At 43.3% G+C, this 15,293-nt stretch overlaps 1 protein-coding gene and 1 gene segment (V, D, J or C); one reads left to right on the top strand and one right to left on the bottom strand.

Annotated features, from left to right (window-relative positions):
• Positions 1–103: 103 nt before the first annotated feature.
• Positions 104–1,481, bottom strand: LOC148154489 (Ig lambda chain C region-like). The segment is given in 2 exon segments: positions 104–698; positions 799–1,481. Coding segments are annotated over 2 exon segments (483 nt in total).
• A 7,678-nt stretch (positions 1,482–9,159) lies between these two features.
• Positions 9,160–15,175, top strand: LOC148154488 (immunoglobulin lambda-1 light chain-like). Its single transcript, XM_088014769.1, has 5 exons — positions 9,160–9,370; positions 9,462–9,788; positions 12,609–12,665; positions 14,181–14,480; positions 14,581–15,175. The coding sequence occupies exons 1-5, from the start codon at positions 9,196–9,198 to the stop codon at positions 14,724–14,726; spliced, it is 1,005 nt and encodes a 334-aa protein (XP_087870895.1). The 5' UTR covers positions 9,160–9,195; the 3' UTR covers positions 14,727–15,175.
• Positions 15,176–15,293: the final 118 nt, after the last annotated feature.

Here is a 15,293-nt window from a genome sequence, read left to right as displayed (position 1 = left end):
GAAGCTGATGCTTCTCAGCTTGTTGCTCATCAGCCTCAGTAGATGAAACATGTTGGGACAGAAACTCCTGGTTTGATGGACAATTTAACAACAAATCAAGTCATTTAGTCACAAACAGCTGTTTAATGAAACATCAGGGATTTTACACAAAGTTGAGCTACAATGAAATAAAGACAAATGAAGCAGAAAGAAAATAATCAGAGAAGATCTAAATCACAGACGGCAGCTGAGGAACAAATCATCATCTGGATGGAAATCCTAACAGTAAATCTGAGAAGGTGGAATAAAAATATTCTTTTAATGTGTGACTTAAATGATAAGGAGCTTTAAAACAGTCAGTGGTTGCAGCGATGGCCTCGGAGTAAAGAGCTCAACAGATGAACGGAGGCCTCAGTTCTCAATGCTGCCTGTTGACTTTGCTGCATATTTTCTCCTCTCATAACCGACTTTCCTGTTAGATCACTATCAATAAAAGCCATTAGGACCAAAAGTCACTTAAAAATACACCAAACAATCAGCAGCGATAAAGCAGGAGAAGCTGCAGCAGAGGGTTCAGCTGGGGGCCGGTCCCTTGGTCCTGAGGACCATCAGCAGAGAGAGTCCACAGCAGTACACCAGACTCTTCACTATCAGCACTGAGTAGAGCAGGCAGAGCAGCTTCACTCGGTTCAGGAACATCAGGATCCAGGGACAAACCTCTGGAACAGAACAGGAGGAAAATGTTTGGAGTTAAACAGAAATGTCCGTCCTCTGCTGCAGCTGCAGCTGAGTCCCTGCCTGGTCTCCCAGCTTCCTCACCTTGTGTTGCTGGGGCCTCCACTGGGCCCCCCTCATGCCGCACAGAGCAGCGGTATCTAGATGTGCTGAGAGGCTCCCGATCCACCAGTAAGATGGAGGCGGTGCGGTTCGGCTCTCTGAGCTCCAGCTGCTCTCCAGAGGTCAGATCCTTCTCTCCACCGTCCTCCAGTCTTGTCCAGGAGATCTGGACCTCAGGAGGAAACATGCCTGAGGCCAGACACAGCAGGAAGCCCTTCCTGTCCCGCTGGGCGCTGGATGCTGCTGGGTACACGCTCACCACGGGCTGCACTACCGGATCACCTGGAGGTCGGCAGCAGAAACCAGCAGACAGACACATTCAGCCAGTCAGCAGCAGCTGCAGCTCTGCACTGCATCCAGTCTGATCCTGGATCTGATCACTGAGCTGCTGACCAGCAGAACTAAGTTACTGCAGCCTCTGGACTCACATTCAACCAAACACCGACTCAGGCAGATGCTCTGCAGGCTTTTATTTTGAAGTTACTCTAAACAAAGACTTAAAAATACTCCTTTTAAATTTGGCTTTTAATTCCACAGCATTAGATTAGTTTCTTTTATATTTTCATAGTTTATGGTTTTATTAACTGGCCACTTTGTATTTTCTGGTTTAGCTGTACAGCATTTTGGTTGACTTTAGTTTTTAAAGCGGTTTATAAATGAATGAATGAATGAATGAATGAATGAATGAATTTCTGGCTCCTCTCCTACGTTTATTTCACTGATTGAAGGAAACATAAATGATGACAGTTGAAAGTCAGATTTCTTCTTCATCATCATCATCATCATCGTCGTCGTTTTAATGTTAAATTTGCATTGAAATAAATGAACTTTTCAGTAATTTTCTCATTTATTAACTATTACTGCACATTAATTACTGGAGGTTTTTAAAGCTTTATGTTGTAAAAACACTTTTTCTCTCTAATGTTTCGTTTTCTGGCTCTGAGCTTCGTTCATCATCAAGTCATCAGAAAATGTCAGATAATATTTTCCTCTTATTCATTTATATTAAACATTTTTCTCATATGTTTAATAAAACCATGTTGTTAGTTTACATTTCCTTTTTGTGGGACATTTTTCCCAATGAATCAAGATTGTTAAAGCCTTTAACCACATAAAGTTCATATTTCTACTGTTACACCGCAGGAAATGATGGGCCGAGTCACTCCTCCTGCAGCATATTTATTCAGTTTAAACTGCGAAATGAAAATACAGCGGTTACAGTAGCGCTCCCAACATCCGCTGCAACAAGCTGTCCTCTCGGCAATGGCGGACTCCTACAGCCTGCCAGAGCGTCACCCGCTGTTGCATGTGGTACTGAGCGCCCTCCGATGGCAAAACCCAAACATTATCAAATCTAATAAACACTGTTAAATCTAATAAACACTGTTAACTCTAATAAACATTGTTAAATCTAATAAATTCTAACGCTAGGCTGTGAGTGATCATCACCAAAAATAAAATGTGGGGGGGCTAGTTTCATGACTCACTTTCATAGTGCCACACTCTCCCCCACAAAATTAAATGTCTCCTGACATTTCTGGTTGCACAGTACATTAAACCATAGCCTTAACAGTCCCACAGCCCATGGCCTCCAAAAGGCATTACTCTCAATAACCTGAGTCTTAGTCACCTTGCAGTCCCTCTGAACCAAAGTCGGCTGACCTAAAGTGTCATAACTCAGTACAAGCGGTTTTTGACTTTGTCTATGGGGTCGCTGTCTCACATAGTCAGTCTCACCTTTGTTGGCAACTGAAATGTCAATCACTGCCTCACCGCTCTCTGACCTTCCAAGGTCGATGTCAGGGCATTCCTCTTCACTCTGTAGTGGCACATCCTCTTCTTGAACGTGAAGACTTGTTTCAGGCTGGAACGGCTCCGCCAAAGGGTTGAGTGGAGTCTGCCTCCGTCTCCCTGGAACATCCCTGAAGCACCACTGGTACGTGCCGCTGTAGTCATCATCTGATGTGTCACTATTTCCAAGATGTTGCTCTGCAGGTGGATGTCTCAACTTTTTCTTTGTAACAGCCGAAGCATCTTTACGGGGCTGAACAGTCTGTGTTGATGGTTTTTCAAGTGGTAGGAAGTCGCAGGGCAGTAGGAGATTCCTGTGCACCACCTTGTCTCTCCCTCGACCAGTTTCAGGGCAGATTCGATACACCGGGCTATCATCTGCTTTTCTCTCCATCACTTTGTAGATCTCGTTCTCCCAATAAGACTGGATCTTCGTAGGTCCGCCTCTGGGAGTGAGGTTTCGGAGGAGAACTCTGTCACCAGGCTGAAGATCTCTCCCTTTCACTCTCCTATCATAGTATGCTTTCCCTCGAGCAGCTTCCTTGGTAGCCGTTTCGGAAGCTACTGTGTAAGCCTCCTGCATTCTCTTCTTCCAGCAGCTAACATAGTCATCATAGTCCACATGAGTTTCATCTTTTCTCAGATTGAAGAGCAGATCGATAGGCAGGCGAGGGGAACGTCAGAAGATGAGGTAATATGGGGTGTAGCCTGTTGCCTCGCTCTTCGTACAGTTGTACACATGGACAACTTTAGCCAATGACTCTTTCCAATCCTCCTTCTCCTTGTCCTCCAGGGTCCGTAACATGGACAACAGGGTACGGTTGAATCTCTCCACCTGTCCATTACCCTGTGGGTGGTAGGGTGTCGTATGAGAACCCTGGATACCTGAGAGTTCTTTCAACCGTGCCATGAACTTGTTGTCAAATTCTTTATGGTGAAGTCTGGTTGGGAAGCCAAACTTGAGTGCAAAGTCATTGAAGAGCTCGTCAGCGACAGTTTTAGCTGCTTTGTTCTTTGTCGGATAAGCTTGGGCGAACCTCGTGAAGTGATCCATGACAATTAGTATATATTCGTAGCCATGCTTGCACTTTTCCAGGTGGAGGAAGTCTATGGATACCAGTTGGAACGGGTAAGTTGACTGGATCAAGGTCAGAGGGGCACAGGTCTGCTTACTCGGCTTCTTCTTCTTGAGACACTCGCATTCTTCCGTAGCAAAGTGTTCAACGTCTCTTGCCATCTGCGGCCAGTAGAACCTGTCTCTGATCAGGTCAAGTGTTCTTTCCACTCCTAAGTGGCCCATGTCTTTATGGAGCTCTTTGAAAACCAGGGGACGATAGGCTTTGGGGACCAATAGCTGCTCTCGGCGGGCTGTTTTGCGGTGCAGGATACCATGTTGGTTGACGTGAAGCTTCAACCACTGCCTGAGTAATGTAGCTACTGCAGGAGCCTCAGACTTCACCTCGATCCTACTTGGTCTCCTACCCTGTGACTTGTACCAGAGCATTCTTGACAGGACCTCATCTGCTTCCTGGGCTGTGCGGATCTCATCTGGTGTAAGAGGCTGGTTGGTGTTAGAATCCGTGAAGGTAAGTGGCCTCTACTTTTCTTCACCCCCTTCCTAGTCTTGTCAGCTGGGACTGAAACAAAGTTCTCAGAGGATGGAGGACTAAGCAGGCTATAGAGTGGATGGACTATGCAGGAGAAGTTGGCGATGAAAGGCCTATAATAAGAGAGGAAACCAAGCATTTGAGGTACCTCTCCGACGGTTGCAGGTGTGTTTTTCTTTTAAGGCCATCACCGGGGCCAGCTCTGCTGGGTCCATTGTGTAACCCTGGCCTGTAACTAGCTTGCCCAAAAACTTGACACTTCTCCTTAACAGGTCACATTTCTTTGGAGTCAGCTTAACACCATGCTCCCTGTAATGCTGGAGGACAAGGCGGATGTGCTCTAGGTGTTCTTCAAAATTGCTGCTGTGCACCAGGTTGTCGTCCAGGTACGGAAGGCAAATAGTGTCTCTGAGACCTGCCATACAATGTTCCATGCTCCTCTGGAACTCAGCGGGTGCAGAGCTCAGGCCAAAGGGAATGCGCACCCATTGGTAGGGCCCCCAGGGTGTGATGAAGGCGGTTAAGGGGCGGCTCTCATCATCCAAAAAACCCTGGTGGTAAGCCTTGCCTTGGTCTAACACTGAAAACCAGGAGCTCCCACCCAGTGCATCCAGCATGTCCTGAATTCTTGGTATTGGATGACGGTCCGGAACTGACTTGTGGTTGAGCTCTCTGAAGTCACAACAAAGCTGAAGAGCACCATCTTTCTTACGGACACACACCACAGGTGATGAGTAGGGAGACCTTGATGGTGTGACCAAACCTTTGTTAAGTAGATCCTGCAGATACTCTTTCACTTCATTGTGGAGAGGTTTTGGGACTGACATGTAGGTTTTCTTTACAGGACTTGTGTCATGAAGGGTTATATGCATTTTCAGGGAAGGGATGCAGCTCACATCATCACTGTCGTATGCAAATGCCTCACATTCTTCCCGCAACATCATCTTCACAGCTGTTTGTTGACTTTCTGTCAAGTGCTGAAGATCCACTGGTGGATCCCATGACTTTGGTCTCTGTTGAATGTTGTCTGACTGTGTGTTATTCGGGATGTGTGACTTTAACTTTGAACTCTTTTTTTCCTCTTGTGTCCACTCATTTGCTTTTGTCTGGATGTCTGCTGCATATACAGTCTTTATTGGTTCAAGACGTCCGATCACTTTACGACTCATTAGATAAATGGTGTGGTCTGTGGTGTTAGTCACTGGGATGGGCACATATGGCACTTTTCTGTCTGGAATTTGCACCAGTACGTCACTGAACATGACGCCCTCTGGTGGTGAGTCAACCATGTCAGCTAAAAAGAGCATGTCTTGACCCAGAGCGTGTGGACTAACATGTGCCCGTGCATAGACTGTGGTAACTTGGTTTGCTCTCAAAGGCACTCTCTTTACTCCAGTCCTTACCACACCTGCCTCTGAGTCTTTTTTGCTGTTCTGCACCAGTCTGACAACATTATGTGCAGTTTGTACAGTTATTTCAAATGCTTTACTTATAGTGTGCAAGTTGTTTTCTTCCACCTTTGGTCTTTACTTCTCTTCTGTTGACAACCGCCTCAATAACATTGTAGCCGATGATGGGATCACTGGCCACGGCTGGGTCACTGGCTACCAATATTGGCACTTGCAACTCACTGGTTGGGAAACAATCACTGTCTAGTCTGAAGCTGACTTCTATCCAGCCAGTGTAGGGGATGGTTGTGTCATTTGCAGCAAACACTGTGAGTGTCTCATTATCTAACAGTTCTGACACAGGTCTGACAACTGTGTGGGGAAGGTGGTTCTGCCGCCAGTTTTCATTTACAATGCTGGACTGTGCCCCTGAATCCCACAATACTTTGACTGGAAGGTTGTCCATAAAACAGTTAACAGTACAGCGGTTTCCCACCAAGCTTACTAACCTTGACTTGTGTTGAGGGGGTAGATAACGAACTTCAGTTACAGCTGATAAGGCAGCAACTGGCATTTCATTGGAGGATGGTGGTGGGCTTGGCTGCTCTTTATGGGACCGTGGATCCTGGACTACTGCTGGTCCCACCTCAGTAGCCCTTCCTCGTTTCCCATCAACGGTCTCGGTGCTCGGCATCCACGAGAGTAGTGGCCCTCCCGCCCACATTTGAAACAGTGCATACAGTTGTCTCCTATGCCCTCTTCTCTGCACTTCTTACAGCCTTTTTGTCTTTGTTTTGGTGCCATGGTGTGGGGACTGGTTTCCATAGCAGCCACAAACATCTCTTTCATTTCTTTGCAAAGTTCTTCTATGATCTGATGTGTGTCTGTTTTAGTCTCTTTATTTTTAACTGTTTTCACAGCCACTGTAATGGGGGATTCTTTGGGTTTCGGGTGGCTTTGAACAGGTGTCAGGGCTGTCTGGCACGCTGTTTGGAGCTCTTGTACCTTGGGAATCTTGACTGCAGTGGACCTTCTTCGTTTCTCCAATCTTTCATTTTCTAGCTTTGAAGCTTCGTTAACTTTCTCAATCAATTCTTCATCTGTTATGGTCATATTACTTAGGAGAAGCAGCAACTGATACTTAATGGGGTCACTGAATAGCCCAGTTTCAATGGAGCGGAGAAACTTACACTGAATTGTGGTTCTGCTGTAGAGTTCATCGGTCTCCTCATTTGCTGCTTTCCATAGAAGTTTTTCTTTGAGCTCGATAGCACGAAATACAAAATTCTGGGCAGTTTCTTTGGGTTCTTGGGAGATATTGAGAAGCTGATGGTAAAGTTCAGTGGGGCTATCTACTCTGTAGTGTCCCTTTAGTATGGTGAGCAGTTTTATCTGCGTTTTATCTCCAACATGTCTCTTAGGGACATTCCTGGACTGATGGCCCTAATTACTGCTTCAACTACTTCAACCTCTGAGTGTCCTTTTTCAATCCCATTTTCGATCTGGCGTACTAAACAGAGGTAGGACAGCTTATCCTTCTGCCCACTCTCTCCAATCTGCCCAGAGATTTTAAACTCCCTCCTTAATGTTACATTACTTTACTTAGTCTCTGGATGTATGTGGCTGCTTCTTTATAAAACTGTTCCACTTGATCCTCTTCTTCACTTTTCTCTATCTCATCAGGTTGGCACTCATCTGCCAACCTGATGAGTGTCCTTTTGGTTTTACTTTGAGGCTCTCCGCTGTCCAGGCCGGAACACTTCAGTCGCCTGCAGACGTCCACGAGATGCTCTCTTTCCAACTGCCACAAGGTTGCACTCACTCGATCGCGCAGAAGATGTGCTGCTTCCATCTTTTTTTTTCTTTCTGGTATGTCTCTTGGGAAGGAAGGTGGTTGGTGATGGTGTTGATTCACTAGCGCCACCTCCTGGCTGGCTCGCCAAAATATGTTACACCGCAGGAAATGATGGGCCGAGTCACTCCTCCTGCAGCATATTTATTCAGTTTAAACTGCGAAAAGAAAATACAGCGGTTACAGCAGCGCTCCCAACATCCGCTGCAACAAGCTGTCCTCTCGGCAATGGCGGACTCCTACAGCCTGCCAGAGCGTCACCCGCTGTTGCATGTGGTACTACAACAAATACACATGCTCTCTACTGACATCACTGTACATCTACATCCAACATACTTTCATTAACTCAACTGAACTCAAACAATACATAAGTTTAAAACACATTTTGCGGCCTTATTAAGCCGACCCACCGAGCACACATAAGCGCGAGCCAAGCATGAGCCATTAGCCTCGCTGCTTTAGCCTGGTGCTAACTCCTGCTTTATATCTAGCTCGGTAATGCAGCTATACTGAAGCGCCTTTGTTGAGTCATTCCGTACCCATCGGAGGCAACTGGCGTTGAGCTATACAGTCTAATACTCAGCTTACCTGCGAAAAGAAAATACAGCGGTTACAGTAGCGCTCCCAACATCCGCTGCAACAAGCTGTCCTCTCGGCAATGGCGGACTCCTACAGCCTGCCAGAGCGTCACCGGCTGTTGCATGTGGTACTGAGCGCCCTCCGATGGCAAAACCCAAACATTGTCAAATCTAATAAACATTGTTAACTCTAATAAACATTGTCAAATCTAATAAACATTATCAAATCTAATAAACATTATCAAATCTAATAAACATTGTTAAATCTAATAAACACTGTTAACTCTAATAAACATTGTTAAATCTAATAAACACTGTTAACTCTAATAAACATTGTTAAATCTAATAAACACTGTTAACTCTAATAAACATTGTTAAATCTAATAAATTCTAACGCTAGGCTGTGAGTGATCATCACCAAAAACAAAATGTGGGGGGGCTAGTTTCATGACTCACTTTCATAGTGCCACACTACTGTAGAAGATTTTTCTGATGTATTTATGCTTCTGTTCATCTGGAATAAAAATAAGCTGGGATCTTTGCATGATTTAAATATCTGGACAATAAGTGTTTATTTCTATAATTTATACATTATCCTGCTAATATTATAATAACGATTCTTCCAGGCAAAATTCCCACTTTGTCCTGCCTTCAATTTTACCTCCTAAACATGAAGTTTTTATGTTGACGATGTTCTCTTAACCAGACCAGAACTTTACTCTATTAAAGAAGCAGCAGATGTCAACCAATGATAGGAATCTGTGTTACTACATGTGAATAAACAATAAATGTGAATAAACACTATTCACATTTATCCTTGAAGTTTCTTTATTGTCATCACTGATTATGAATCAGATGCAGCACAACAGCGCCACCTTTTGACTGAAAGGCAGATTTCTCTATCAGAAACCAGTCCAGGTGAAACCAGCAGCATCTTCCTCTGATTATCCAATCAGCAACTTCCTCTGATTATCCAATCAGCAGCTTCCTCTGATCGTCCAATCAGCAGCCTCCTCTGATCGTCCAATCAGCAGCTTCCTCTGATCGTCCAATCAGCATCTTCCTCTGATCGTCCAATCAGCATCTTCCTCTGATGGTCCAATCAGCAGCTTCCTCTGATGGTCCAATCAGCAGCCTCCTCTTCTCTGTGGCTGCAGGGGCTGATGGGAGCTCTGGTTCCTCTGCTAGAAACCACGTGGCCCTGGTCTGATCTCTCAGCTCGTCCTTGTTTGGCCTCAGCTGCATCAGAGCTCCACTTCTCCCCAGGTTCACCAGAGGAAACTCCACTGCACACAATGCTTTTCCTCCCAGCTGCTGCTCTGTGCTGGCTGGGTTCAGGTGAGTGTTTCCACCAATCAGGAGCCAACAAAGCCCACCTGGAACAAACACTGTCACACTAACCTTCACCTGTCTGTCTGTGTCTCTACAGCGCTGGCTGCCATGGCAACACAGCTGGTTCAGGACGATTTAACTCTGACCAGGAGAAAAGGGGAGAGCGTCTCCATCAGCTGTGGAGGAACTGATCTGTGTGGTAGTAGTTATGCTGTAGCCTGGTACCAGAAGAAAGAAATAGAAACATTCAGAGCTATTCTCTATATCTACATTGGTGGTAGCCCAAGCAAACTTTTCAATCATCCTCAACAAGATGATTTCTCAGCTGAGAGAAATCAGAACAGCTGTAAACTGAAGATCAATAAAGTTAAACTGGATCATTCAGCCTCCTACTACTGCGGCTGCTGGAAGTCTGGTTCCCACAGTGAGAAATGATTCCTTCAGCCTGAACAAAAACCTCCAGATGATCAGATGTCAGTTTGTGACATAGAGAGCAGTAAACCACAGCCCAGGTTCACTGATTTCACCTCCATCTCACACAGAGACTCTCTGAGTTTCTGGTTTCATTCATTATTATTTACAGACTTTGAGTCCAAGGCCTGAATGTGTCATTATGTCCTGAATAACTCGGCTCCTTTGAGGAGCTACAGGAATAAAATCCATTGGTCCTTATTTATGTCAAGTCTTCATGAAAACTTGTCCATTAGTTTTTGTTGCTTTACAGATTTCAGCAGATAATTTCACTTTATCCCATTTTAGAAGCAAATCTGATTTCAGTTCTGCCAGCACTTTGTCTTGGGAACTTTTTTATTCAATATTTCCAATAATTATCCAATTTATTGTCTTAATCTTATAACATAGTAAGCTCTCAGCAGGTTGAGATAAAAACTCAGTGCCGTGAAAAGATTATTTGAGCATAGATTGTTGAATAATAGACAGGTGTGTCACATCCTGCTTCACCTGGACAAACAGACTTCAACCTCAGTTCTGCTTCTCTGACCCATCAGAACTTTAACCAGAACGATTTACCGTCAGACGTTGTGTCTGTAGTAAAATCTACAGGAAATGATCAGCATGTGGACTGGGCTTCATCAAGTCAGAGGACTTGAAAGCGTTTTACATTACATCCTTTCATTCACCCAGTTTTACACACATGGTGGTGAGACTGAAACAAGGCCGACTGAATTCACTCGGTGTGGAATCGTCTGTCTTCGCCTCTCGGCCTGGAGTTCATGTCCGACATCCTGATCCCGACCTGCTGCCTGCTCTGACTGGATCTCTGCCAGGGATCCTTGCTTCCTGGTCCTGGGAGTCGATCACAGATCTGATCCACCTCACTGAGTTCTGCTGGACTGTTTGTCCGACCACTGACAGACGGCAGTGGCAGCTGCTGCAGCTCAGTGGCAGATAAAATAATATAATATTGAGAACCATGACTGAAAACTCCTGTCCTAAGAACTGCATTATGTTATTAACTGGTTAACTGGTTAACTCTGCAGTAAAGTCAATCATCTGCTCATGTTTTCTTTCCTTTCTGTCATTAGTGGACTGGTTGTTTGAACAGTTGTTGTTCTTTGTCTTTTTCTTTGTAAATTTATGAGTTTATTAGTTTCTTTTCATGTTTTCTAATTGTTTAGTTTAATGTTGTGAATCTAGTTAAACCTTGTTTACCAAAATATATAACACCAGTCATCACCAGGCAGATATTCATAGAACAATAACTGACAGAGACTGAAAGCTGATTGGGAATCAATGTCTGATAATCAGATGATCAACTTGTCATTTTGATCTATAAGATTATTAAGAGGAGCAGATTCTCCATCTTCATCAGGTTGTCTTCCTGAAAGGTCATGACCTCTGCTGCCTGCCTCCATCCCTGATCAGTGTGAAAGGTCATGACCTCTGCTGCCAGCCTCCATCCCTGATCAGTGTGAAAGGTCATGACCTCTGCTGCCAGCCTCCATCCCTGATCAGTGTGAAAGGTCATGACCTCTGCTGCCAGCCTCCATCCCTGATCAGTGTGAAAGGTCATGACCTCTGCTGCCAGCCTCCATCCCTGATCAGTGTGAAAGGTCATGACCTCTGCTGCCAGCCTCCATCCCTGATCAGTGTGAGCTTCATGGCTCCACCAGCCTCCAGGAAACCACAGCCCTCCCTCCGTGCTGCATTCATGATCTCAGGAGATCTCAGCAGCTGCAGCTCAGACTGAACACTGAAGACTTTCAGCAAGACGACGTCCCAACAAACCAGGAGACCCAGTGGGAGAGATGAGAGCTTTAGACATGATGTCTGCAGAGCTTCCTTCAGACCCACTTTGGACCTTCACAGCACATTTCTGATGGTTCTGGTCCATCAGAACCTCACAGCAGCTTCAGCAGCCATGTTGATGTGAACATCAGAGAAACTCATCATGGAGCTGAAACCTGATCCTGCTGCATCATCTGGACCGGTTCCCCTCAGCCGACCCGTTCAGCAGCAGACTGGTTTCTGTGGAGGTTCTGGTACCGCTTTGGTTCTGGAGCCAGACTGGATGGAACCGGTAAGAACCAACACTGACTGGGTTTACTGGAGAAGTTAGACTGAGGTTAGAGTCACTTTCTGCTGCTTCAGGATTTACATGTTGGATTTTATCATTAGTAGAGAATTAATTATGAAAATATAAATGATTCATAGAAACATGTTCAGGGAAACTTTATAAAATACATTTAGTATTTTAACTGATTCTGAACTGTATCTTTAAGCTATTTTACAGGTATTGTCTTTATTACTGTAATATTTGCTAATATTGCTGATAAAAGTCTAATTCTTGTAAAATATTGTTTATATATTTACTAAATGCTAAAACTCAGAGTTACATGAAGCTGAAAGAGAAAAACTGAAGATAATAAAACCAGAAATCAGCCGACAGGTTTTTGTATCAGTCTGTCTCACTGTGGTTGGATACCTCTTTGGTTCTGGAACCAAACTGTTTGTAACAGGTAAGAATCAACATTTACTGGTTTTCATTAGTAGAAATTATTATCATGAAATGTAGATAATTTATGAAAACAAGTTTAAAATTCACAGACAGCCGAACTTCGTTTTTCTTTTTACATCTATTGAAGGTGATTGTTTTTTTTTTCTCACTGTAAATCTGATTTTACTCAGTTTAATCATTTGGTAACAACTAAAGCTCAGAGTTACATGAAGCTGAAAGAAAAACTTAATATAATAGAATAAATCAGCCGACAGGTTCTTGTATCAGTCTGTCTCACTGTGGTTGGATACCTCTTTGGTTCTGGAACCAAACTGTTTGTAACAGGTAAGAATCAACATTTACTGGTTTTATTTAGAAGCTAAAATGGGTTTAATGTGACTTTCTGTTATTTCTGCTTTTATATATTATGTTATTTTAATAATTCTTTGTGTGCTTAAAATGCATCAGATGAAAATATTTTAAAATGTTAGTGAATACGCCGGGAAAAAACTCCTAAATCTGATCAGCAGAAATGTTTAAATGAGCCTCGTTTCAGTTCAGAAATAGAAACTTTTTCCTGACATGAATAAATAAATTTTAGCATCATATTTTTAAACGGTTCTGCTGAGTCCGACCCGATCGCTGCAGAACCGCCTTTCCTCTGTCTGGGTCAGTTATCGCAAAGAAAGAAAAATGTTCCACACAAAGTTTTAAAATCATTAATTAGATCCAACATGGTTGATACATTCAGTATTTTACTGTAAAATGTGGAAGATTTTATTTAAATGTAGAAAAACAATTATAAATAACTTCCAGGTTTATGCTATAATTATTTATAGCATAAATAATAGTATTTATGCTATAAAATATAATAATCATTTTTTACCAAAATATGATTTAGGTAAAAAAAAAATCACTTGTCAAGAACTGACCTAGGCTGTTATTTAATGAAGGAGATAAAATAAGGAGATATTTAAGAATTAATTTCTAGAGCAAATTACATCAGAAAAATCTACAGTAGAAATATGAACTTTAAGTGGTTAAAGGTTTTAACAATCTTGATTCATTGGGGAAAAAAAGTTCCACAAAAAGGAAATGTAAACTAACAACATGGTTTTATTAAACATATGAGAAAAATGTTTAGTAAAAATGAATTATAAGATATTATCTGACATTTTCTGATGACATGATGCGCGAAGCTCAGAGCCAGAAAACGAAACATTAGAGAGAAAAAGTGTTTGTAAAAAAGCAACTGAAGTTCTCTGTAGCTGTTGGATCTGAAAATCTGATTTAATTTATGAAAATGATATAATGAGATAATCAGTTGGTGTTTAAAAAATCATAAATAAATAAAAATTTATTGTTACAAAATAAGTTCAGGCAGAAGAAACAAACATTTCCTGATCTGATGTTTTTACAACATAATAATGTAATTAATGTACAGTAATAGTTAATAAATGAGAATATTATTGAAAAATTCATTCATTTATAAAATGCTTTAAAAACTAAAGTCAACCAAAATGCTGTACAGCTAAACCAGAAAATACAAAGTGGCCAGTTAATAAAACCATAAACTATGAAAATATAAAAGAAACTAATCTAATGCTGTGGAATTAAAAGCCAAATTTAAAAGGAGTATTTTTAAGTCTTTGTTTAGAGTAACTTCAAAATAAAAGCCTGCAGAGCATCTGCCTGAGTCGGTGTTTGGTTGAATGTGAGTCCAGAGGCTGCAGTAACTTAGTTCTGCTGGTCAGCAGCTCAGTGATCAGATCCAGGATCAGACTGGATGCAGTGCAGAGCTGCAGCTGCTGCTGACTGGCTGAATGTGTCTGTCTGCTGGTTTCTGCTGCCGACCTCCAGGTGATCCGGTAGTGCAGCCCGTGGTGAGCGTGTACCCAGCAGCATCCAGCGCCCAGCGGGACAGGAAGGGCTTCCTGCTGTGTCTGGCCTCAGGCATGTTTCCTCCTGAGGTCCAGATCTCCTGGAAAAGACTGGAGGACGGTGGAGAGAAGGATCTGACCTCTGGAGAGCAGCTGGAGCTCAGAGAGCCGAACCGCACCGCCTCCATCTTACTGGTGGATCGGGAGCCTCTCAGCACATCTAGATACCGCTGCTCTGTGCGGCATGAGGGGGGCCCAGTGGAGGCCCCAGCAACACAAGGTGAGGAAGCTGGGAGACCAGGCAGGGACTCAGCTGCAGCTGCAGCAGAGGACGGACATTTCTGTTTAACTCCAAACATTTTCCTCCTGTTCTGTTCCAGAGGTTTGTCCCTGGATCCTGATGTTCCTGAACCGAGTGAAGCTGCTCTGCCTGCTCTACTCAGTGCTGATAGTGAAGAGTCTGGTGTACTGCTGTGGACTCTCTCTGCTGATGGTCCTCAGGACCAAGGGACCGGCCCCCAGCTGAACCCTCTGCTGCAGCTTCTCCTGCTTTATCGCTGCTGATTGTTTGGTGTATTTTTAAGTGACTTTTGGTCCTAATGGCTTTTATTGATAGTGATCTAACAGGAAAGTCGGTTATGAGAGGAGAAAATATGCAGCAAAGTCAACAGGCAGCATTGAGAACTGAGGCCTCCGTTCATCTGTTGAGCTCTTTACTCCGAGGCCATCGCTGCAACCACTGACTGTTTTAAAGCTCCTTATCATTTAAGTCACACATTAAAAGAATATTTTTATTCCACCTTCTCAGATTTACTGTTAGGATTTCCATCCAGGTGATGATTTGTTCCTCAGCTGCCGTCTGTGATTTAGATCTTCTCTGATTATTTTCTTTCTGCTTCATTTGTCTTTATTTCATTGTAGCTCAACTTTGTGTAAAATCCCTGATGTTTCATTAAACAGCTGTTTGTGACTAAATGACTTGATTTGTTGTTAAATTGTCCATCAAACCAGGAGTTTCTGTCCCAACATGTTTCATCTACTGAGGCTGATGAGCAACAAGCTGAGAAGCATCAGCTTCACTTTAATGAACGTC

This window comes from Poecilia mexicana, unplaced genomic scaffold, assembly GCF_051168715.1.
Source record: "Poecilia mexicana isolate PSO_F unplaced genomic scaffold, ASM5116871v1 scaffold_17, whole genome shotgun sequence".
In the NCBI taxonomy this organism is placed as follows: Eukaryota; Metazoa; Chordata; class Actinopteri; order Cyprinodontiformes; family Poeciliidae; genus Poecilia; species Poecilia mexicana.
This window is presented reverse-complemented; position numbering and strand designations above follow the sequence as displayed.

Coding starts and splice junctions, on each gene's coding strand:
- LOC148154488 (XM_088014769.1), top strand. CDS start 9,196: ATGGGAGCTCTGGTTCCTCTGCTAGAAACCACGTGGCCCTGGTCTGAT. Junction 9,371..9,461: donor TCTGTGCTGGCTGGGTTCAG/GTGAGTGTTTCC, acceptor GTGTCTCTACAG/CGCTGGCTGCCATGGCAACA. Junction 12,666..14,180: donor AACCAAACTGTTTGTAACAG/GTAAGAATCAAC, acceptor GCCGACCTCCAG/GTGATCCGGTAGTGCAGCCC.